The 27,127-nt window shown below is 35.6% G+C and overlaps 1 protein-coding gene across 1 annotated transcript; it reads right to left on the bottom strand.

The window, feature by feature from the left end:
* Positions 1-93: 93 nt before the first annotated feature.
* Positions 94-26,725, bottom strand: LOC138702900 (quinone oxidoreductase-like protein 1). The gene is made up of 8 exons (XM_069830296.1): positions 26,432-26,725; positions 23,764-23,974; positions 22,026-22,094; positions 19,999-20,109; positions 16,487-16,737; positions 15,519-15,641; positions 12,986-13,137; positions 94-10,453 (listed from the first exon to the last, which is right to left on the bottom strand). The coding sequence occupies exons 1-8, from the start codon at positions 26,510-26,512 to the stop codon at positions 10,357-10,359; spliced, it is 1,095 nt and encodes a 364-aa protein (XP_069686397.1). The 5' UTR covers positions 26,513-26,725; the 3' UTR covers positions 94-10,356.
* Between the last annotated feature and the right edge of the window lie 402 nt (positions 26,726-27,127).

Genomic DNA, 27,127 nt, shown 5'->3' with positions numbered 1-27,127 from the left:
TGACTTAACTCGACTATGGATACTGGCCTAAGAGAACCAACAGGACAGCTGGTGGAAAAGTAAGGATAGAACATCACGACAAAACACAACACAGTTGCAAACTGTTAACATTTAATAACAGGCAATAATTGTGGCTGGGACGTACATATTATGGATACATCAAACACAACCTGAAGTGATATGCGGTACAGCTCATGTTTGACATGTAAGGCAGCCATCACAATTTGTACATGTTTATGTTCATAACAAAGGAAGTTTCATCTATGTACTGAAATTCCAGGTATAAATATAACAAAAATACAATCAACTGAAATAATAATACATAAATATATATAATTCATCTACTAAAATGTCAGTTATATTTATTTATTTATTTATTCTGGCGGAGTTAAGACCATCAGACTTTCTCTTCCACTCACAAGCAAATATTCTCATGAGGGCAGAAAAAAAAAGTTAATTTTTTTTTCTTCCTCCACGTTAATAATGTCAAAACAAGTGCTTATACAAATGTTTCCCACTCGAGCGCAATTACGAGGGCCGTTCAGAAAGTAAGTTTTCCTGGAGCCGTTTACAGAAAGAAAACACAATTTCATGAAAAGATTTATTGGAACAGATACAGCAATTTTTAAGCTATTTTTCAACATACTCCCCACCGAAATTGAGATATATGTCATACTGTGGGATCAACTTTGTATCCCTTGTCGTAGAAGTCTGCCGCCTGGGATCGGAACTAGTGTGTGACAGCCGTCTGCATCTCTATGTTGATCCCACGGTATAACAAATGTCTTAGTTCCAGTGAGGAATATGTTGAAAAATAGCTCAACAGTGTTGTATCTGTTCCAATAAATTTTTCCAATGAAATTGTGTTTTTTTTTTCTATAAACAGCCCCAGGCGAACTTACTTTTTTACAGCCCTCGTAATTGCGTTCTAGTGATCAAAATTTGTACAAGCACTTGTTTTGACATTAATATGGAGGAAGAAAAAAATATTTTTTTTATCTGCCCCCTCCCCACTATGAGAATGTTTGCTTATCAGTCAAAAACAAAAGAATATACTGTATTTACCCGAATATAAGACGAGGTTTTTTCTCCAATTTTTGTGTTTGAAAAATGAGTGGGTCATCTTAAATTCGCGTATTAAGAAAAATACATAAGTTATGAAGTGATAAATCTTTTAATATTGCACAGTACACTCAACAATGCCACAGACATAGTCGTTTCTCCTCCTGTCTGCTAGTTTACAACGGTATCGAATTGTGATATATAACAAAAAAACTGTTCCAAATGTTTACCATACGTAGATCAGTTTCAACCCCTAACTGTTAGTTAGTGTACATAGTTTTTGTAAATATAACATATATTTTTTTAGTTGGTTATTTTACGACGCTTTATCAACTGATGTGGTTATCTAGCATCTGAATGAAGGTGATGTCAGCGAAATGAGTCCATGGTCCAGCACCGAAAGTTACCCAGTATTTGCTCTTAATGGGTTGAGGGGAAATCCCAGTATAAACCTCAACCAAATAACTTGTCCCAACCAGGATTTGAACCTGGGCCAACTCGTTTCACAGTCAGGCATGCTAACCGTTACTCCATAGTGGTGGACATTATTATATAATATTTGGACTGTTAGGGATACAAATTTCATTTCATTAAGATGATCTACCAGTTTTGCAGAAGTACGTCAACTTGACATTTTATATCTTCTAGAATCGTAGTCAATTCATCAACAAAAAATACATTAAAAAATTAAATCCTACAGAAGCCACTGGAAAAGTGGAAGTTGCCTTAAATTCGAAGTCGTTTTATATTCCGGTTATTACAGTAGTAATGTATAAATTAATAACAATAAGAAAGATTCATAATATACATCATACGAAGTGTGACCAGCTTTCCTGGATCAAATATTGAAACAAAGAAAATAATGAGTTTGCACACAAAGAAAGCCTGTTTAAGCTAGTAACATGCTAGTTTTTCACATCTTCTCATTCACCTGATGGAGATTTTCAGTTATCTTAAGAGTCTCAATTAATAAATTATTACATTCATCATAGATATTGAATGACTTCTGAACTGACAACAGCACACAAATTCCATTTTGGACTCTCAAGGATATGAACCAGGATCTGTTAGAATGGAAAGCTGACCGTACCACTGTTGTTTACACCTTGTTTGGAATGACATGAGTTTGAGCCAGACAGAAAAATATTACTGTCCCAAGTGAATGTGGTGTTCCAATTAGATTAGCCAGACAATGGTATAAATTATTCAGGTCCCCACGAGCACATAAAATAAAACAGCAATTCATAACTTCTGTTGTGAGGCTCATTTACACTGGCGTTCAAAGATAACTGACCCTATTAATTGATAGTGATCGATAATTTGTTGGTGTAAGTGGGGCTTCTTTACTTATTTCTTCTATGAATAGATGCCGAAGATAATAGGCAGTGTCGCCAATTGTACATAAATATATTTGCATTATAGAATTCAATATTTAATCTCCCTTTTCTGATTGTAAAACAACACTGGGTTTAACTAGAAACTGCTGATATGGTCAATTATGAGAATAAATTAATGCTTAATCTACATCATCATTTTCTCCATCATTTTTTTAACTGCCCCAATAATGGTGCCACCTATTGAGAACTAGCAGAACTGATTCAAAGTTTGCCAATTTGTTCGCATGAGGTGGATAGTGAAAAGAAACGGATCTATGAACCAACAATCCCGTTCTATAAAGATAAATATAGCCTGTCCCATATTGATGTGATAGGTCTGATGGTGGGAGCACGAGGTACCATACCCTCCTTCTTTGCCAACAAGTGTAAAAACCTGGGGCTAACACACAGCATTGTGAAGGAAATAGCCATTAGTGCCCTCAAAGGATCGGTTCAGATATTGAGAAATCATTGTATGGGAGTGATAATGGAAATTTCAAGTTACCATAACCGATGGCTGTTGATTGGTTTAGATATCAATGCCAATACGTAAATCCATACTATTATTTTTCTCGCGGTATATGGCATTAATATCATTCTAACCTATCTGATGATATTTTTTTTCCCCTTTCTTAACTGTAAATGAGCACAAACGCTACTTAGGTGTAAATTTTTCTGACATTTTGTATATTCGATTCCCTCATTGTTTCAAATGCATATCATTTTACCTTTTAGGTCTGTTTCCAAATTATATGTAATACGCTTTGTCAAATCTGGCAACCTTTTCATAAGGGAAGCTAACTTTCTTCTTCTTCTTTGGTTCTGACTTATCCATGGTTAGAAAGTTCGCTTACATGGTCATAAAATCGTAGGTCAGATATCTTTGAATGCCGGTATACAATATTATAAAATAACTGTTCTTTTATTTTCTCTCTCTCTCTTTACTGACATTCGACATTTCCTTTATGCATGAACTTTCTAGTACAGGTGAGGAGGCGAGACCTGGCATGTGAGAGAGTTTGTTTCAGGATGGTTAATATTATATAAATGTACAGACACGGAAGTTCATCTCAGACTAAAACCTAACTTACCCCTCCACACCCATTGGTGATATAGCACGACACGTGATAAGGTCACAGGACAGCTCTACAATATTTACCCTAAATGATAGGTGGAGGAAGACTGACAAATTTTTATGCCCACATGCAACTCGATACTATTTTGCTCTGGCATCGTACTAGGAAGAAGCATGTCATTCCGAACATTTGTATGATGTTATATCCGAATACAATGGAGTCTGTGCCAGCTCTAGGGACACCAGGCACCTATTCAACAAAGGTATGGTGTTGTACATTACAAGTAAATTCTCTAGTAAATAAAAAAAAATATTAGAATTTCTGTTTCACAAAAGACTTTTCTATAGTAGTACTTTACCACTCCATACTTATAAAATTAGTCGCCTCAGTAGCATAGTTTGTATAGTGCTGGCTTTCTATGCTCGAGGTTGCGGGTTCGATCCCGGCCCAGGTCGATGGCATTTAAGTGTGTTTAAATGCAAGAGACTCATGTCAGTAGATTTACACGCATATAAAAGAACTCCTGCAGGACAAAATCGGCGTCACTGATATAACTTCTGCAGTTGTGTGCATCGTTAAATAAACTATAATTTTTTTTCTTATAAAATTACCAATGAAGTTTCATGATTGTGTTCCACAAAAGTACTAGTATTTGTAACTTACTAGTGAATTGTCAAGTGTTCTCTACCAATGAAAGTAGACTAATACATACATGTACTAATGCGATTTAAATATATTTATTTCATAATATTAAGATAAATTTTGCTAAATATGTGCTACAGAATATCTTTTCTTGCTTCTAATAATTCCTTCAAAAGAAACAATTTAATCCTCTGAAACTATTTAAATAATTTTGCAGTGTTTGTAATTTCGTAATAATTAAGTCTGGGGGGTGAAGATCGTTATTAGTAGCATCTGTTGTCTAATATGGGAAACTATCAAGGAGCATTATGTGGGGATCACAGAAGAACATAATAATAATAAGTAATTTTTTCATTAATAAAGCAGTAAATAACATTGCAGGTTACGAAATTCATAGAATCTACGTTGTATAATCTACCTTAAAATACATTACGATTAAATAGACAAACATAACCTAATTCAATGAGTGAAATACGAAGATAAGCAGTTGCTTCATGTTATGACGTACTGTTTATAGATATGACATCACTAGTAGTGATTTATTGGTAACGTACAACACACTTTAATTCTTTTGTGGAACAGAAAAATACAACTCCATACTTTACAACAACTTTCATCAGTAATTTGTAATGTACAACACCATACCGGTACCTTTATAAAACAGGCTCCTGTGGTTACTTCCTCCGTATAAAACATTCTCAATGTGGATCCCATGGAGTCGATCCCAGAAAATATGGCATAATGCAGCGGTATCCCATTTCTAAGTAAGAATGCCAATTATTAATGGCGGACTTATGGTGGAGAAAATGGGAATATCTCTGCAAAACCTGTCCCAAAAACCATCTTTGTTCTACCTAGAATTGTTGGGATTTGAACTCATGAACTCAGCATAGCCAACACTCTATTTATCCATTCAGCTCTAGAATGAAACTTCATAGTGAAAAAGCAATTTGTATTGTCACTCCTTTCAGCTGGGCCTGTGTTGCCATGGAAACAACATGCTTCTTTTTTTCTTACTAAACAATTGAATTAATTTTTCTCAGATATACTGTAAATTACAATAAAATTAATCAGAACTATAAACTTGCAAAAATCAAGAACTGTTATGTATTTATCACGATGAATTTGGTAACACACAATGTTGAATGATCTCTTGTCTGCTTAGGCAGGAATTCTATGCACGTACATTTGATTGTTTCACTCTTAAGCTGGACAGATTTAAGCTGTTTGCACTGAACTATACTAAACCTGTCTGCAGATTTTCGACAGTTTGGAATGGTTGTCTTACATACTATATTGGTCAGGGTAACTAACAATCATGTAAAGACTCTATACATATTTAAACTGTGTATCAGAAATTTCTGGTAAAGGAGATAGAAAGATTCATGTGGCACATTTTTGATTCAGCACTTTGCTTAGAAACGGGGTGTGGCTTAACGACTTGTACACTATGTAGACTCGGATTTCTTGGACACTGCATCACATTCCTTTACACATTATGTGAAAAAGTAATTACATCTTCGAGGTAGGGTCAGAGGCAGTAATATTGAAAACTGTGGCAAGTATTGGACAGATAATTCTTTACTGGCAACAGAACAATGCAAATTGAAATATATTTTAAAAACTTCGTACCAAATCACTGGATTTATAAAGAGTACACTTAATTATAGCGCTGATCACATATAACAGATTAATAAAATTTCAAGGCAACTATTTTTATCAATTTCACTATGCTGCCATCTAGTGACTGCAAAAGAAGTCACTTATAACTCTTATAGAATTACATGGAGCAACTGTACTTCCATCTAGTAGCTGTTATCACAAAATCCATTTTCAATGGTGGAGGCTCTAGTGGTGGTTCTCATTTTATGTTACCATTTCATAACATGGGAATGACCAATCTGATATACTGATACAGTGGTGACTTGGAACACGCACAATAGAGATTTCAATACTAAATTTATATTTTGATATATTAGCTCCCCTAATTATTATTAAAGAAAATGTCATGAAAATGTAGAGAAAAAATTCTGCATCCATTTGTTATATTAAATTAATATTTTGATTATGAGTGTGTTTGGAATTAATTAACATTAAAAAGTAATTATAACCATCTTTAATGAAAACTTAATTATAGTAGGTCATGGATAACTGACATTTGTGTTTAAAACAAAACAGTTTAGGATCCAAAGAGTTATGATAAAATTTAAAAGGGAAACGAATGTGACATCAATGTGACGGTGCCACTCTTAATGGATATTCCTCACTGAATATCACAAATACTCTACATGCACTATTTCCAGTGTAATACCATTTAATGGTTTGAACTTTTTCTTTCATGGAATAATTTTCTCAGATTAACAAATGAACCATAAACAACAATATCTTTGCATTCAATTATTTTTACTAATCCATGGTCAACTATGATTAGCACGTATTAAAAATTAGTGCAGTTTCTGTGATGGGAGTATTATCACAGTCTACCATATACAGTCACGAAGCTTGAGTTTTGAGGGTGCTAGAAACAATAGACTGTGACGGTTCTATTTTGCATTGCCTGTAATGAGGCGATATTAGCGATCCTAGTGGTGAGCAACTATCTAATGTTTGCATATTTACTACGTATTGAGCTTCGCAACTGTATATACTAGACTGTGGTATTATATTATTTCTTAGATTTTTTTATCCCCAGCCATAAATTGTTTTTAATGGTATGATTGGATGCAGAATCTTTTTTCTCTACAAAAAATTTTAAGGACATTTTCTTCCATAATTAGGGGAGCTAATATAACAGAATATAAATTTTAGCATTGAAATCTTTATGGTGCGTATTCCAAGTCACCATACTGTATACAGTGCATGTGATCAGGGGTTATAGTCGTAAATGATTACATTAATTTTTATAAATGTGATTTCCTTGGCTACACATCAACTGGAACTCGCCCTACTTTGTGCGATTTCGTAGGTTCTGATTTATGTACTTAAGTATTTATATACTTTTTAGTTATTCAACAATTCTATATTAAATTTCTCGCATATGTATATTGATACATAGACACTTCTTTTATGGTTCTGTGCAAAGAATTTACTGCAAAAACAGTTATCAAGACCTGAGCTTATGAGTCTGAACCATGATGTAAACAAAGAAGTTCCTATGTTTTTTTTCACCCCTACAGAAATATATAAACATTATGACGCACTTATCCTTCCCAAATGGCGTTATTCACAAAAATTGGTGTTTGATGAACGGGAAGGCAATAAATAAATTGTGTCTACACTGAAATTAGCATAAGAATTGATAAATCAATACATAAATCCATAATATTTGTCCAATTTGACAGCAGCAGCAATCTCTGAGGCTAACTGCAGTTACATCTCGCAACTCTGTTCCTTAACCCACCTCCGCTCAATCCTATATTTCTACAATGAAGCAAACATAAGTGCTTGCGGAACATTATCTTTCTATTCACAACATTATAATTTTAGGAACCTTACAAAACTACAGATTTGGCACTTCTGGGGACATAAATGTGGCCGTTTGGTAACTTTGATTATTGGTTTATCATAAACAGAGCCTGGCATACTCCATTCTTTTTCATCTACAACCTGAGGGCATACATTTCCGATAAATCACAGTGTTACCTCATTCTAAACTTCCCAGTCTAAATAAGTACATTATTTCAATTAAATTAAATTTAAACAAAAAACACATCAAATTAGATATTGATGGGGATGTTTAAAACCAGTGTTATGCTGGATTTACAATGATGCGACATACGCGACACATCGTACTATCGCATCGCAGACTGGTGTTCACAATTCCGCGACTTGAATCGCTGGTTCGTGTTGATTAAGAAACTTAAAATGAAACTATGCCTGCCTTCTCTATTTTTATAGTAGAAGAAATCAACATATCATAACTATGCTTACCAATAGAAAGAACGTAAAAAAATATATATATCCTTACAATGAACGGATGTCCAATAATCTTTTTATGATTATAGTGTCACAATACAACTTGTAACACGTTATGTGAAGACTAGGCCTGACTGACATTTAGGCCATAAAAGTTGCAGGTACGTGATTTATGTTACAATATTACTTTGAAGAAAAATATGGTACTGTTTGTATTAGACGAAATACAAAATTTTCAAAAGTAGTTATCATTAAATGACACAATTTCTCATTATATTCTACACAAAAACACAGTTTCCCTATCCAATTCTAAAGCTGCAATCCAAGCCATCAGTTGAATCAAAATATTTAAATAAGAATATAGTTTTCCAATGGATCCCAGCCTACTGTGGACTGAATGGTAATGAGAAAGCTTATATGTTAGCCAGAAAAGGAACTAAAATCAACAAACAAAAAAACAAACTAGACCTACAATTTATTTTTCATACGAACCTATAAAATGGCTTATAAAGAGAAGAATTAACTCCACTATCACAAAAATTTAATGGCAGAACACCAAAATTCAGAATTTGGTTAATGGTCACGATTTCCTCAGTAAACACCAAGAAGGGTATAATAGGAGAGAGGGGTTCAATCCAATCTTTTTCCTGTTAATTGCTTTTAACTCTAAGCAGCCTCCATTTAGAGCCCTAACATTGTTTCTTACCAACATTCCGCCACTAAATTTAGACTCCTGGAAATGGAGAATTAACATGTGTGCTCTTGGTTTAAGTTATTAGTCTTGGAAATGCATTTTAAGGAAGATATTTTGAATTTTAGTTACAGAATTCTTATTTGTCTGTTACATTGCAATGGCTACATGTATTACATGTGAGTATCCTGATTGCAGAAATAGGAGTAGTGGTCACCCCACAAAATGTTTCTTTAAAAGTGGGAGATAGTGAAAGGTGAGTTTGCATTTACAATATATAGCAATGTTATCACATAAAACTAATTTCATATATTGGTAGATTTTTCTAGCCACTTACATAATTATAAATCTTATGTTACCGGAAACAGCAAACAGTTAATTTCAATATACAGTAGATGTTTGTATGTATATCTACGAAATAAAATATCCTTGCTAAATAAATCTGATGCATTCTAACATAACAGATTTGGTTGGTCATGTCTAAATCATTTCGCAGCCCATTTCTTACCTCTACTTTCTGGGATATCACATTCTGAAAACGCTGATGGTATTGGCTAAGTTTTTTTCACAAAAAAGTGAGAAAAAAGGAAAAAATTGTAATAAGGATGGTTATATTTCAAACACTGATGTAAATATGAATATAAATAATGGTTAGGTGCAGAGAAGTCGCTTGAAATTCCCGCCATTTTTTGTGTATGTGGTGCTCCACTCATGGTTGCGAAAAGCTTCTTGACAGATTACACTTAATCCGGCTTATGAGACCCTCTCTCCTATTATAGCCCTCTTGGTAAACACCTTCATTGGGTCGGCTTATAGACTTCCCCTAAATGCTTGTTATGCACAAAGGTAGAAGATTTGGACATGGAACACTGTCAAATTGCAAATCTCTCGAGACTTTTGTGGAAGTTACGCTAAAATGTTGGAAGCAAGAAGGAAGGTAAATTCACTGTTAAATCCTGAGTGTTGAATACACACATACTTTTCCAAATGGAAAAAAAAAAAAATTCCGAAATTCAGTACCGTACATTCTAATCAGTTCGCCAAAAGTTTTCCACAAAATTTTCTTATTATTAATCATCTATATATCAAATTAATAATGTGTATAATGAGAAAGAATGTACAATTTAAATTACATGTAGACTTTTAATTTTGTGACTTGGCAATAAGATAACCAAAGAAAGAACAAGGTGAACTTGCAACACTTCTCTGATCATACAATTTTAAATGAATCTTTTCTAACTTCTTGTGACTACACTACTGACCCCACATTGGAAATATCAACATAAAACTACAAATAGTGGAAGCCTAACAATGGACGAAGTGAAAAACGCTTTTGATTTGATCTCTCATTACCTCCAGTGCGCTGTGGTCCCTCCAAGGCGTGATGCAGTGTCTAAGAACAACAAGTAGAGGCCTCGATCAAATTCATCTCACCCCTAGTCCTCCTCTTCAAAGCAGGGTGTAGTTTACGAACAAAGCATGATATACGCAGTTTTAAATCTCCACGGAATGGGAGAAAGGTGGAACATTGTGGCGGCATTTTCAAGAATTAGGGATGCTAGCTAATTCGTCAAGATTTCTTGCCGACAGAAGCTCATATCGTCATGACGACCTTGCCTACTCGAACCTCTTCCAGCGCCTTCACGACCTCCACAGCTCCATCGAATGACACGGTGTGGTGGATGTTTGGGCTGTGGGACAAAACAACACAACAGCTTATTACACCAAAAGAAGACTCCCTGCTTATTCATATTACTGGCTCATTCCAGACAGACAACACAGTAATTTAGACATCTATACAGTAACATTTCATTTGAATTGGTGAGAATTAAAAGGCACTAAGTGACATTTTTTTTTGGTAAAGTGGATTACTGTACTCCAACCAGGAGAAAGTCTCAGGGGAATGAGACACAGCGGGGTAATGCTGTGAATGATTGATGTCATAAGGTCACACACTTGGGTACACACATTGCCATTGGCTAACTCTCAAAGCACAAACGATAACACTGATACATACATACTTATACTACCCTAGTTACAAAATTAGATCACGGTTAATCTCCTGGTCCTTTAATCCCTCCATACAGGAAATAACATATGCAGGAGAGCGCATGTTTTTCAAACTGAAGTTATAACGGTAATATTATCTATCTACTTCGCTCCAATAGATGACACAATAGTAAGCACATTCCTTTCACGGTTAATCTCCTGGTTGGAGAACAGTATGTATTGTCTTCAGCGTGAATAAATCTTCTCACAGCTTTACAATCAAGCAAAGAAAAAGTAACATTTCTGTTCTGTATGAAACTAATTATTACACAGTATATAAATACCCTTGTGCTGCATAAATGGCTACCTTGCTACTCTTAGTTGACTGATACGCATTTTCTAAGTTTATTCCCACAGTATGGGATGAAGATAAATGAAAATAAAATGAAGACCATGGTCACAGGAAGAAAAATAAAGAAGGTAAACCTGTGAATTCTAAATGAGGCAGTAGAGTAAGTGGATAGCTTTAAATACTTGAGGTGTACTATAAGCAGTAACATGAGCTGCTGCCAGGAAGTCAAAAGGAGGATAGCAATGATAAAGGAAGCTTTTAATAGAAAAAGGAGCATTTTCTGCGGATCTCTGGAAAAATAACTTAGTTCTAGTGAAGTGCTTTGTATGAAGTATGACATTGTAACCACCAGTCGCAAGTTTTGCAGCACTTGGATTGCGCAGCAACACGACACGCAACTTTTGCAGCTGCAGTACAAAAGTTCCACAGCAAAAGTAGTGATGTGTGACCGTACAAACAAAATGTGGTAACACAATCTCAAGGGGAAAAATGGAACTCTCTGCGTCATAATCCACAGTTAATTCCCGATTTACCACGAAAATCGTCTGTAATTGTATTTAGATTGGCAACAGGCCATGACTGTTTGGCCAAGCACCTGCATAGAATTGCCCATTGTGCAACTCAAACCAAGAAATGGATTCGGAACACCTCAAAATCTGTGCTTCAGTGGCTGACCATGATATTGTGACAGCGACGTGAGATTCGAACTCACGACCAGCGTCCCGCAAGAGAGAAGATCGCGCGGAGCACTTGGGATGGCGCGCGGCGGAGAGGGGAAAAGGGCCAATGCGGCGAGAGAGTGGAGCGAGAGTGCGCGCGCATCTGGTGCTGGTAGAGAGGAGAGGGCTCTGGCTTTTTCTGGAGTGCCATCTCTAGAGACGCGTGGAACCTTCGAGGCTACGTCGCTGTGGTTATAAATTACGGACGCGAAGGAACGACAGCAGTTTCCAGTTTTCAGTTATTCAGTCAGTGAGTAAGCCAGGGCAAGCAAGCCAGTCTTGTGTACCGGAGTTCGACTCGAGTGTGCGTTCGCAACTGCGTCAGCATCTGAAGGCCTGAGTTCGAGTGCAGTGGACCGCAGTTGGAGGGACCTGAGTTCGAGTGCACTGGACCGCAGTTGGAGGGACCTGAGTTCGAGTACAGTGAACTGTCTCTGAAGGTCTGTGGTTCGAGATACTGTGAACTCGAGTGACTGAGATAGAAGAACTGTGAACTGAGAACTGGTAGTTCTGATTTGTAAATAGTGCTTTGTAAATATTAGTTAAGATTAACAGTTCATTGTTGTTCGTAATAGTCCAAGTAAATTGTCATTGTCGTCGGTGGAGTGCTATAACGAATACTGTGTTGAGTGAAAATGCAATTGTTGACGAGAGCGTTTAAGGCGAATTGTAGAAAGGAATTATTGTTGTGACGAATAAATTACATTGTTGTTACTAATAAAATTCACAATATGTTTGAAAAATATTGGAGTGCAAGAGGTCAAATGACTTTATTGTCACACGCCTGGCATTAGAAAACAACAACATTTAGAAGATATCAAAAGAAGTGGCAGGATCACATTTTAAAAATGACCAGGGACACGTATCCAAGTCAAGCTTTGGACATCACGAACAAAGAGATATTGTATACTCTAAATAAGATGGTCTGCTCAAGTTCAGCCTCGGGATGAGTGAAGAGTCCAATCTTTGAATGTGTTAATAATAATGACGACGATGATGATGATGATGATGATGATGATGATGATGATGTCTAAAGAATGAAGAAACTATCGAACAAATCAATGAAGAAAAAGAGTAGTATGTAGAATGAGGCAAACTGTATGTAGAATGAGGCAAACTGTAATATCTGAAGAGATTCCAATGCATGTGATATTATGACTCACCGGATGGTCTTGGTGGCGACCTTCTCCATGATGTCCATGAGAATGTGTTGATAGCGACCCTGCTGAGCACTAGATAGCATCCAGGCATGCTCGAAGAGGAAGCCAATGCTTGCACAGCGTAGGAACATCAGCCGCGAGTTGGGAGGGTCCAGCTGCAACAACACATCACATCGTTAGCCCAACATATCCTTCCATCAAATTTCAATGTTGTCACATAATACACAGTTTGTAAAAGGCTCCTAGACTTAGGTAGGTTTCTGCCAGACAATCATATGTAGCAGTGAATCCCTGATGACTTGTGTCCACTTTTCTGACTCTCTGCAATTCCACACAAATGTTGACAGCGCAGATCAAACATAAACAATAAAATATTTGTTTCCATAACAACTAATTCATACTCAATTTAGAGCTGTGCTCAAACTAACAGTGTTCACGTTTTAACTTGCCTCATCATCTCTAAATTTCAGCTTTAACCCTTAAATTGACAAAATATTCTATAGGATACAACAGGTTAATAGGCTATATGCTATAATTTTAATAGAACAATAGACAAAAAAAATTGGTACGAAAATTAAAATTTCACAATATTATAATATTGAACAACATATAAAATATGGTCATAGTGATAGTTGTTTTCTTTACAGTCCGACAAGGTTTAATAAACTAGTGTGAGAAATAAAGCTTTGCCAATTTAAAGATTAACTCGTTCCTTCTTATTTTGCAACTAGGTGATGAGTAAACGGAAAATTAATCATATTGCAATCAATCAGCATTAATAATTGAGGTGCTTAGAAAAAAAAAAAGCAGGTAAGTGACGGAAACCTAGTTTTGAGGAAATTACAGTTAAAGTTCTACATGCAATTGAATATTATACACTAGTTTGGTGAAATGATGCCCATATAGCAGCACTGCACAGTGTGATCACTTACCTGATTTTATCCCAAAGAAACATCCTTTTGGGCTACCACAACACGCATTTGACTCATTTTTTTTAATAATGTCACTTACCTGCTTTTTGTTCTAAGCCCCTCAATTAATATCAGAAACATTTGATTATCTTTGAGATTCCTGGGTGGGACAAATTGTGTAGTTTGAGTTTTCTTCATCCAGAATGAAGCAAATGCCAGGCAATTTTCGGCATTGGATCCTCGTGCTCATTTCGCCATCATTAACTTCAACTTCATCTCTCATCTCTCTCAGGCTTGGGTTGGATCCCCCATTTGGCCTCATTGAATGGTTTCTTCCGAGGTTTTCCCCAGCCATGGGACTGAAGCCGGATGGTCTATGGCGAATCCTCGGCCTCGCTTCATTTCACCCCCTTTGGTCTGATTACCTGGTTGGGTCTTTTCAGAGGTTTCCCCAACCATAAGGCAAATGCCAGGTAATCTTTTGGCGAATCCTCGGGCCTCACCTCATCTCACTACAACTCGCCAAAATATTGTAAAAAATTGTAGAAGATTACAAAATTGTAAAACTGTAAAAATTGTAAAATATTGTAAAAATTTGTAAAAATTGCAATTGTAATTGTAATATTGTAAAATTTTGACTTACATCTTAAAGCTTCATTGCTAATGTAAGATCTATGGAATATAATAAATGAAATGAAAATTCAATAGTTTCAGGTCAGTAAAGGATGCAGGAGGATGTAGTACTGTTAACTCCAATGTTTTTACTTGGTTATTTAACGACACTGTATCAACTACGAGGTTTTTTAGCGTCGATGAGATTGGTGATAGCGAGATGGTATTTGGCGAGATGAGGCCGAGGATTCGCCATATATTACCTGACATTTACCTTACAGTTGGGGAAAACCTCGGAAAAAACCCAATCAGGTAATCAGCCCAAGCGGGGATCGAACTCGCGCCCGAGCGCAACTTCAGACCAGCAGGCAAACGCCTTAACCGACTGAGCCATGCCAGTGGTACTCCAATGGTATTGATGACATTGTTCTCAGGAAGCTGCAGAATTCGCAGGGGACAGAGGGGCGTTAATTGTGGACTCTGTTGGAAGTGAGTGTTGTGTAATTGAAGGGCACTAAACAGTGTTTCACGACACTTACAGAAATGCGGTCTTATGAACAAGGACATCTCGTAGAGTTGGCAGGACAATTTTATGATTAATCACTGTTGAAAAGAAAGTTAGTTTTTTCTAGAACTGCATTACCTAGGATACAAATTTTTTCACTGCCTATTATGGAACATTTTCCGAGTTTCATAACGCATGATGCCTTAGACCAGCGTTGTCAGACACAGCCTAAACGGAGCGGAGAGCTCCACTATAACTCATTGCGTGCTCCGGTGCTTCCACAGACATAAGCAAGTTCACGCTCCGACTGGACGTCTCTAGCTCCACTACTGGTTTCGGAGCTTACAACTCTGACACTACTGCCTTAGACCATGCTGTTACGACATGGAACAATAGTAATATACTTGTTTCAATTACAACTATATTCCACGATTCGTGATATACTCATCTTTCCACTAGTTCAACTTTGTGTTAACAATTTTGTACAGTGCCGTTACTACAAACTTACCTGCAAATTGGCTTTGGATGTAACCCATCTACCTCCAACAGCCAAACACGAGATGATGTCATGCTTTGATGGTAACAGGTTCATAGAATTTTGCAGTCTGTTGTCATCGTAGATGTTACAATTCTGCAACACACGAAAAGTTTTCATCAAGTTCTACTAGATGTGAATCCTATAAACATGAAGTAAACATAGGATGTGATTATTTTAATTTTTTGTGATCAAATATAAATATTGAATGTGTATAACAAATTAATTTGGGCGAATCCAGAAATGCATATAGAGCAGGCCTGCAGAACTCGGAAAGTAGGGGAACTATGACGTCAGCCTCACTCCACTTCTATTGGGGATGATCGACTTCCGCCTCGAGAATGAATGTTGATGCAGCCGAGCGTAACTGGAACGCCGTGACCGCACAGGTAGAAAAGGTGGGTGGGGTAAAAGAGGGGAGAAAAGCAGTCGCTCTCAAGAGCTACAGTTCTGCAGGCCTGATATACAGTGTTAGTTGAAAGGCCGGAGAAAAAAAGACCTTTGGGGAGGCTGAGACATAGATGGGAGGGTAATATTAAAATAGATTTGAGGGAGATGGGATATGATGATAGAGAGTGGATTAATCTTGCACAGGGCAGGGATCGATGGCGGGTTTATGTGAGAGCTGCAATGAACCTTCGGGTTCAGAATGATACAAAAATGTCTGGAAAATTGTCAATAAAAAACATGTTCAATATCATCTCCATTTTGTCCTGCAAACTTTTTCCCATGCTGCCACTCCCTTAAATATTTACTATTCCGCCTGAATGACCCCTTATCGGAAGTATATTGGCATTGGCGACCATTCTATGGCCCAAGAGTGTACAGCTCATTTGGGTCCCAGGATACATAATATGAAGAAAATGGCAGAGAGGAATAAGAAATGAAGATGAAAACGAAAAAGCATGGGCCAATGAACTGTCTGCCTTGTGTGAACCTGCCTGAGGGTACTGAGCAATGCCCTGGTCCACAAGAATGTCTGCACCGAGGTTGCCCGTCTCCAACATGGTGACAGACTTCAAGGAAGCGTTCTTCTGGTTCAACTCCACTATCTGTGCCAGCTCCACGTCCATGTTCTGAAGGTAACGCTTCTCGTCCTCTGACGACGAGGTGGTCAGCACCTTGGCACCCCAGTGATGTGCCAGCTGGATGCAGATGCTGCCAAACGACGAGGCACCATCCAACACTATCACTGTAACGAGAACATTTGTAATTAATTGTTTGTTTGGTAGATCTCCACTTGCTGTAACTTGCAACTGGACAATATCAACCAAATAGTTTACTTTTTTACATCATAATTTTATTGTCAACTAGCCGTACCCGTGCACTCCGCTGCACCCATTAGAAATAAATATAAAGTAATTACATAATTAAAATAGGACATTTGATCCAGGAAACATTCGTGTTTGATAGAAGGATAAATCGTTTAATGTGTTACTTAATTTAAATTGCATCCAAATAATTAAAATGCGATCATTTTGGTCCAGAGACACTCATTTGGTGCAATGACAATTCCTTTAACATGTTTCTTAATTTTTATTACATGCAACCATAGCATAATGAAGATTGACATCATTTAGATTTAATGTGTATATTTTATTTTACTTGTTATAGGTTTCCATTTAATTATGGTAATAACTTAATTTTAACCCTTGTTTTTTACGTATTCAGTAAATGGCGCTTGGCCCACTATGGTTCTGAACCCTTGAAATAACTTAAATTATATTATATAATATTACATATTATATTATATTATATTATATTATATTATATTATATTATATTATATATTATATTATATTATATTATATTATATTATATTATATCAGAAGTTACTGTAATAACATTATAGCATTATGTCCATCTAGAGAAACTACACTTTCCAATGGTGAAATAATAATTAATTATACAAATCGGTTAATTTAGCTTCCAATATTACTTCATACAAACACAGAAACATTCTCTGTAGGCTATCTTTCATAGCTTTCGATTGTTGCTGTCCAAGGCCCCTTATAGACGAAGTCATTTGTTTTTTAATTCATTACACGGCCTTAGATGGCAGTTACTTTAATTTTAAAGCTCATTTATCTCATTAAATATCAGTCCTATCAACATTTTTCAAAGAATAAAACTTATCGCAAATTATTTTTAAAGAAACTTTTGTTATGTAACATTTTTCACAAAAATCAATAATAAGCGAGATATTTCGATTTATTTAATTCAGGCCCCCTTATAACCCCCCATTTTAAATAATGTATTTTGAATACCATATAGTCTAAAATCTAAGTTACAACGAACTTAATTTATATTCCAATTTTCATCGAAATCCGTTCAGCCATTATCGCGTGAAAAGGTAACAAACATACAGACAGACAGACATACAAACAAAAATTTCAAAAAAGCGATTTTCGGTTTCAGGGTGGTTAATTATATATGTTAGGACCAATTATTTTTGGAAAATCAAAAATTACCAGAAAAATTTCGGCTACAGATTTATTATTAGTATAGATAAGAAGAAAGTGGCCAAAAATTCCTTCAAAAAACATAAAAACCACAAAAATTGCAATATTTTGGATGGTGGGGAAATTTTATAAGTAGCTGTGTAACAGCAATGCTCCGGTTTCACAATCTTGGAATTACTATTAATCTCTGCAAAGAAAAGTCACTGAAGTCTATTCATACCTGCAACATAAATTAACCGTGTATTTTTCAGGATACAGGACAAAGAGATTTAACTTTGCCATAAAAACTCATGTATAAAAACAATGAAGAAATAACTTAATCAGTGAGTAATGCTTAGAAATTAGCAGGCTTTGACAATTTGTAAAATAAGAGAACATCATTTATAGTTGCTAAGTCAAAGCCTGATGTTCTCTTGTTTTGCCAAAAGCCTGCTAATTTCTAGATTTGGCTCACTGATTAAGTTATTTCTTCGTTGTTTTTGTACAAAAACAACAGTTCATAGCATAAATACAAGTCAAAAAAATGACTTTCATACTCCATCGGCAAGTCTATCGTGCTATCAAGAAGGAGTGCGTTATGTGGCAGTAAAAATTTTTAATAGCCTCCCTATCGATATAAAAAATGAAACTCAAAACATAAAATTATTTAGGGCCAAATTAAAGAAGTACCTAATTTCTCACGCCTTCTATTCTGTAAGTGAATTCATGACATTCAATAACACTTCATGAAATTGATACTAAAACTATGTGTTGTACTAGTAGACTATATTGTAAATCTAGTCTGTATATATTTCATCTAGACTGTGACTATAAATTAAGATTTTATAATAGTATTAAGTTTTTTGACTTGTTCCATATTCTAGCTGTAAGCATGTATGAATACCATGGAATGTTAATAAATACAATACAATACAATACAATGAAAATGTTAAATCGCTATATCCTGTACCCAGAAAAACACACAGTATGCAAGCAGCTATCTCTGATACTTGTCTGTAGTCACTTATGCCATTATTCTGCCAGCTACACAGTCTACATAGTTTGTATCCCTTTGTTCATTGCATGCCAACATGTTAAGTACATCCTATAGCACATGTGACTACCTACGAAACTAGAGGGCCTACGCTCAAATGAACTGTTTCAAGACTGTAGGGCTCTCTCTGGTCTCCGACGAAAAATATAATCTAAATTCCAGAAAATAGCTGAACTACTCAGGGTTATCTCTTTCGTCAAAGAAACAACCATCACTACCTCTAGATCAACACCACGGCAAGTGCAAAAGATATTTCTGTGGATACCCAGAGTAGCGCAATCAGCCGCCATTGTTATTCCATTTAAACATGCTTGGACTAGGAACATTTAAGGTAAAATGTCAATTTAGTGTCCGTGGCCCTTAAAATTAAAAATATTTGATTCTGATATACGCTACATAAGCTACATTCTGTCCCTATACAACTGTATACATCAAATAGCATGCGCTGGAATAACAATGGCTGATTTGTCGGCATTTCCAGCGCAAATGATTGTGTCTGGATATCCACGGACTCTGGAATATCATGGAAAGACCTGAAATAGCGGACATTTTCGGAAGTATTAGTAAGTGAACAGGTGTGTCACTGCTGGCAACCTGCGCAAAGTGAAGTTGCTATTGTTTAGCACTAGTCACTGCATCTTACTATTCAGTATACCTAGAAAGTTCTGACTGTGTTTTATGCCTTCTTTCACTAGGCAAGCAGTTTATAATTCACAGTTCAGGTATATAGCACATTGTATTCTATGCTTGCATATGAATCAGTAGACCTACACTATGTTAGATTGGAGCATTAGATGGATGCTTACATCATCTTTACATCATTTGGTTTAAATAAATAACCTAGAAGCATCTTTCCGCCTTTTAAGAAGAAAACCAAAGCCATTTCAATGTCCAGACACTTCTTTTCATCTTTTCATATATGAAACTGTCTAACTTGTACATAATCGCCGTGATCCCACCTGTGTCACCAGAGCTGAGCCTGCCCAGGTAGTGCAGCGCCGTGTATGCCCTTACTGAGTCTCCAACGCAGCCTGCAGCATCCACAAAGCTCACAGTACTTGGCTTCAGCACTGCAAAAAAACACATCCAGTCAGCACAAGCAAGCCAACATCAGAGAACAATGCAATCAATCAGTCAAGGAATAAGATATGATTTTGTCACCAATACTATTTAATAACTACTGGAATTATTTTTCAAAATCGAAAGCAATGTAAAAAAATAAACGCACACACACACATACACATCGTGCAGTGACTTCAAATAAGTTGCTCTTAAATTAAATTTACATGGAAACCGTCCACGCTATTGAAATACACGACAGGAATAAATATTTTCATTTTGAAAAGGTGGTATAGACCAATAAGCAATTAAATAAAGTGAATATAGGTTAAATGGGTCCGTCTTCTTGCTTATCAAGTAAGCTTACTTGAGGAATAAATGATTGTTTATTAGATTTCCTATCAATATGGACAAAAATCATTATCCTAATTGCAATAGTTACCGAATAAATGTGTGTTACACATTTCGGAAGATACTTTTTTTCTGAAAAAACTATGAACTTTCCACCAATGTGATATTACAATTTTTTGTTACATATAACAGAAGTTATTCACTCTGAAAATCTGCAAGCTTATTTCACTTCTACCCTGTATATAGAGTGAAAGGGAATCTATTACATTAATTCGACCCTCCCAAATACTAACATTGTAACTCAGTTTTTTATGGTTTTGAGTTATGCTAGTTAATATGGTCTTAAATTGTTTCTTTTTCTTCCAGTACTAACATTGTAGCTCTAAACCTTCCCAATTGTATGTAAAATCTTATTGTTACTATCAGTATACACTGATTTACATGATCATTTTAAAACTTCATTTGCTTCTCCTGAAAAATGGAAGAAAGTGAGTTACAATGTTAATATTTGCGAGGGTCGAATTCACAGAGCTAATACATGAAGTCGATGTGAACAAGTTTTGTCAAATAAGTATTTTGATACGTCCAATAGCTTTGAGAGTACGAAATGTAACATGTTGCAATGCTGTAACGCTGTTTGAGGTCATTGCTCTGCAGTGGGGGTCAGCAATCATCCACTTCACAAGACTTGCAAGAAGAGAAAGTAAAAAAAAAAAAAAAAGTCCCAAGGAGCGTTACAGCATTGCAACACATTGCATTTCATACTATCAAAATTAAGTGATGTATCAAAAAACTTACTTGACAAAACTTGTTCACATTGACTTCGTCTATTACCTTTGTGAATTAATGTACTGTAATAGGTTCTCTTCCACCATATATATCACCACACAATGTATAATAAAATAAACGAAATGAATAACAAACAGTTAAACCAGTAGAAAAAAAAAAACAAGAAAAATAACGAACAGTTAAACCAGTAGAAAAAATAATAACAGAAATATTTATATATCTTAAAAATAATATTTCCAAAATTAAATCTTTAGAATAAAATTTCGCCAACAAGGTATTTCACATAAAGCAAAATTACAAATATCAGTACATAAACAAGTAAAAGTTAAGGGTACCTGAAAAGATAAATTACCTATAAAATGAATATATTGAGAATCCCTCATAACATGAATTACCATCCCAGCACAAATAAGTAATAATGTTTTAAAAATGCATGCGCTAATAAATTTAAAAAAGGCAAAATAGAAAAACCTATAGACAAAATATTCATTATTAAACCTGTCTTGAAGAAGATAAAGCAATAAAATTCTTTAATCATACTCAAAATTAGTCCCTAAACCAGCTATAAATATTGTTAAACCAGACATAAACAAATATAAATATTTAATCAATCACTAAAAACAACTCTAATTCGAATTAATAAAAAATGTATTGGGAATAACTCAAGGATTTCTTGTAAATTAAAATTTATGAAAACAATTTAAGAAACATCAGGAATACAGGAGCCTAAAGAAGATACTTGATTGCACCACATAACATACATACCAAACTCAAGAGGGTGACTTACCGACATCGAACTCCTGTACCATCACGAAGTCTGAACACCCAGACTGCTCATAGTCGAGTGGCAAGATTCCTGTCAACACACAAGAACCATCAGAGCAGAACTAAAGAGCGGCAGGAACTTGTAGTTATCTCTCCCAAAAATGGTTTCCAAATGACAATTTGTTATTAAAATTCAACGCAGGTATTTGTAAACGAATTTTCTTATTATTTTTCACTACAATTAATAATCATCATCATGACCCTTGCAAGTATTAGATCTGGTGGTCCGTTATACTTTCCTACCAGCATTTTGGGGGTCTACCAAAGTATTTTTCAATCCTCTGGTTTTTAATTTAGGAGTTACTGAGGTAGATGTCTTTGTGTACATGGAAGAAATGTCATCACAATTTAGTCTGATTTATTGGTGTAAAATATGAAACGTATTTTCTTAAGTTATGACATGACTTTGAACAAAATAATATTTACAAGAAACATTTTACTTTAAGGCAATATCATAAGCTAAATTAACGAAACATGTACACTGGATCATATATTGTAAATCTGAGATGGAGAATGTAACCAAAAGGGATTGTGAGCAACCTCATAAAACTGATTAAACTCTCAGTTAATTCCGCCCTTTTCAAGGACACTGCAACTTCAGAAAATAAATTCACAGGATTATAATTATGATAGCAACTGCAAAAGACTATTTGTCATGTTTCTATTGATGTAATTAAGACGCAGAAAGTAGTTTGAACTGTTTGGTATTGCAAATGAAGAACAGAAACTGGATGCAGTTCAAGTTCATGAAACTGATTAAGGTATTCACTACCCTTAATTTTTAATTTTCCTTCAAAATTTTTATTTTACTATTTCTCTACGCCATCTGAAAACTTGAACTTTCTAGTTTTCAAAAATACAGTATATCAGTTTTGTCTCTATGATGTTTGGTAAATTAATTAGTTAAGTTTTATTAACCAGAAACATATTTTCTTTAAACTGGAATGCAGTTCTGCAAGTGTCAATCTGTCACAATCTGTCGCATTCTATCAATTTTATGTATTTTTCGTGTAATAACAATTCGAATTTGGTGGTAGAGTTTGACTGTATTATTCATCTACAGTCAGAAAGCTGTGTGTTTGGTTTTACAATTTTTCATTTCCTCAGGATGTAGATGATTTTTCTCCATGTTCAATTTTACAGCATTTTACAACACTAATGTTAACACAAAGTGCAATTTTAGAATTGGGATTTTTCATCATTCTTGCACCAAAATGAAGCTGGTTAATGTGGCTAAGTGCCAAACTACAAACATGTCCTACTGCTTAAGAAAGTTAATTTAAAACCCCAAGATCTTAAATTTTTATATTTGAAATTAAAAAAAAAAAATAAAATGACATTTTTCCTTAATGGCATAAGATAGGGAAAAAATTGTTTTCACAGCTTATTCTGTGTTCTTTTAGGAGTAAGACAGTGATAGAAATTTTGTTCTAACATGAAACTGTGCCAAGGACTAAAATAAATTTTAGTTTTCACTTTAAAAAAATTGCTCCCTCTGGCTCCCAAAAATATTTGAGGAGTTTATTTTGTGTGAAAATCCTTAATTTTGTGTCATGTAATCAGGGGGGAAAAAAAAAGTTAAAAAATATTGGATAAAAATAGAAATTTGTTTCCTGAGGGTAAATAAACATACAATGAATGCAACTTAATGGAAGTAATTGAAACAAATCTGTCTGATGAAAAAAAGCACATCTACTCACCTACAACTTGATCCCCTTTGGACAGGGTAGTGACGTCCTCCCCTGTGGCCACCACAACGCCTGCTATGTCATGGCCGGCCCCCACACACTGTCCCTTGCTGATCTTGCTCAGTACTTGGCACAGGGCAACTGAATCCACCCAGGATGTTGACAGTCCACATGCCTTCACTTGTATCAGCACTCCATTGCGCTCCAGTTGTGGCAACTCAACCTGCAACACAACATTAACTGTATCAAACCCAAATAAACCAGTAGTGGTGCGAACTTCATTGTGTTCATCTTCATGCATCCCATGAAAAGATAGTCTGAAGCAATATATTTTATATGTTTTTTTTTTCTTCCAATACAAATAGCGGGTACCTGACTGTTCGTCATTCATCCACATGAAGCCAGTTATGTAGATCACTGGTATTCAATCTTTTTTTGCTAGCGTATTGACCATAATGTTTTGAGCCACAAACGATATGATCACAGTTCTTTTAGCTGTAAGTGGAACAAATGAAAATAAACCTATAGAAATTAGAATGTGAAAATTCTGCAAATATTGTCTTGGCATATCAAGTGATGTACCCAGTGGTGATGTCATCAGAAAAAGAATAGAATCAGGACAGTTCTTCCGCAAATATTAGTAGTAATTCCTATCATTCCTCAGGAAAGCATAGAACTTTGTTCCTTGTCAAAGCAAAAAAGTAACAATGTAATTAATTGATTTAACATAATTACTATGCTGCAAAACAAAACGTCCCCTATTCTGACAGGGAATCCTGCTTCATTTTGCTGATGCCTGAATACACCCAAGCTTTGATTACCGAATGTCCTGCGCACTTTTTTCTTTTTCAGAAATATACAGGTAAAAAATACGGTTAAGTGGCCTATTCGAAATGAAGTTGGTAACACGCCAGATTTTCCTATATCGCAGCTCCTAAGTTGGTAGCGCATGTAAGGGTATTTCAATTGTTGACACTGTTAAATGGCGAAAACATCGAAGAATGAAAAAATTAATAGTGATAGCAGGTATTTATTATAACAAATCACGCAGTATCATACAAAATAAAGATAATTTATTGACACATGCTAGTAATGTTGCAGGATATTGTGTAAACGGCTGACTAAGCAAGACAACAATGCAATGCATGCGCATAGGATGAGTTTGAAATGCATTTTGTTCCAGGATAAAATTTATTGTTAACTGAACTTTATTTGTGTTTAATTGTTTTTAATTTGTCGTGAATACATTTGTTGAAAGTTTTATTTTTGTAATTTGTTTTTCATTTTTTTTTTCTTTGCCTTTCAAAATTTAGATGAGTGGCTCATTCGTAGGCTCGGGGTATTCGAGAAAATACGGTATGTTCCAAGACTACTGCTACAGTCTATATGTCACAATAAATTCAAGACTCCCTACTTCAAACTTCGCCAGTCCAACCGCCTTTTCATTTCCAGTATTCGCAACGTGTCCCCAAATCCATGATATGCAATATTTATTAAACATTTTGTGTAGTAATTATTTACTTTAACGGCACCGTGGGTGTATTGTATTTGGCATGTATTAGTGGTAGCATCTGATCGTGGAGATCGTGTTGCATTGTGTTTTACCTTTCGCCCGCGTGCTTTTCCGTAAATATTGCGAGTTAGAGGAGAGAAAGCTAAGTGACATGAGGTCGAGGAATGGGTCAAGGTTAGAGTGGCTCACATGAGAGGATGGGTGACATGACGCCGAGGACTGGTGACAATCTGAGTGGATTAGATGAGAAGATAACGAAGTTAAGTGGCATGAGGTCGAGGAATAGGCTATGATAAGGTTAAAGTGGGTTAGATGAGGGACTAATGACAGGAGATCAGAGGGAGAAAGTAGCGCACGGAAAGTCCATGTGATTTTAAAAGTAAAAATAGTAATTTTTTGTCCAGAGAAAATACTCGCGTTTTATGAAAATACTATCGTGATTCACTGAAGTAGGCTTATAGTAGTATGAATATAAACTTCATCTCAACACAAAGAAAGGTCCCTTACAAATTAAGAAGATTTTCACTTCCCGTCCACTAGTTTCGCCGATCCGAGAATTATGACAAGGTTAGAGTGGCTTAGATGAGGGGGACAGCATATCTGGCCAAAGTTGGTGCCGCTAAAGTAAACAAAAAAACTTCCATTATTTTGTAATATTTGTACCCACTTTAGCACGACTACTATATTAACCTTGCAAAGACTGTAAATTACATACACAAACATCAGAATTGTGAAATTTTCAGCAGTACAGCTCGCTGCACTACATTTAATGAGAAACATAACCTATACGGTAATTTTTATAAATAATATTCTCACGATTCTAATGACTCCTAACTTCGACATGAATTTTATTGTTATCGAGATAAAAGAGCAAAGTAACTGGTACTGGATCTAATAGGATAAATATTTAATAACAAATTAAGAAACTCTTCTTGTGTATTGAAAGTAAGTACCCCGCATACTGTTGACGTATGCCAAGCTCGAGCACGCGTATTTTAGCTCAATCACCGCCCACTAAATAGTTTACATTTCGTGTGGCGTCAACAGGTCAAGGTCAAGGTTATGTAACAACTAACAAATGTCAACCATACAATTTAGGAAATGACTGTCATTATTAATTCGACATTCATGCAACACTTCATCACTATGGAAAAGGTTAATACTTACTTCTCTAGAAATAACCTGAGCGTTATTAGAGCCCTTACTGATGTCAACAAATATTGATTTCGCACACCTTTTTCGATTCATTGCGAGTTTATATGTATCTTCCAATATGCAAATAACCCACTCAGAATACTTCTCAAAACAGATATAATTAAGCGCAACATCAATCACATCTTTATCTTCAACAGTTCCTTCCCTCCGTTTCGCTTTACAGCAGTTTCACTTTCCACTGGATCCAGCAAACCACTATCTCTGCACCGCACTCACCCTCTCCCTCACTCTTGCACAGGAACAAGCGCAGTACGTCACAATATATAGTTCGAATGCTTGGAGCAAATCCCACTCAATAATTTGCAACCCTATGCGTAGCAATGGAAACATTAAAAACTGCGGATCATGTGACAACCGCAGTCGAAAATCAGCTAGACCAACAAGAAGCTGAAATGGTAAAATTTACTAGCCAACATCGTAAGATTCATTTGCATTACATTTACATACTTCCAACGTCATTATTTCCTTGTGTCCGTTTGTTCATTGTGGTGTGTTTTTACGGAGGCGCGTAGCAACCGAAAAGTTGCAAAAAATTGGTACAATTATAACTTTCTCATTTAATCGCTTGGTTCAACTCTTCCTCATTCTTCATTCCCCTCCATTCTCTTGTAATAGCAACCACTCATTCCTCTCTTAGCTGTGATTTAC

This window comes from Periplaneta americana, chromosome 7 (assembly GCF_040183065.1).
Source record: "Periplaneta americana isolate PAMFEO1 chromosome 7, P.americana_PAMFEO1_priV1, whole genome shotgun sequence".
Taxonomy (NCBI): Eukaryota; Metazoa; Arthropoda; class Insecta; order Blattodea; family Blattidae; genus Periplaneta; species Periplaneta americana.
This window is presented reverse-complemented; position numbering and strand designations above follow the sequence as displayed.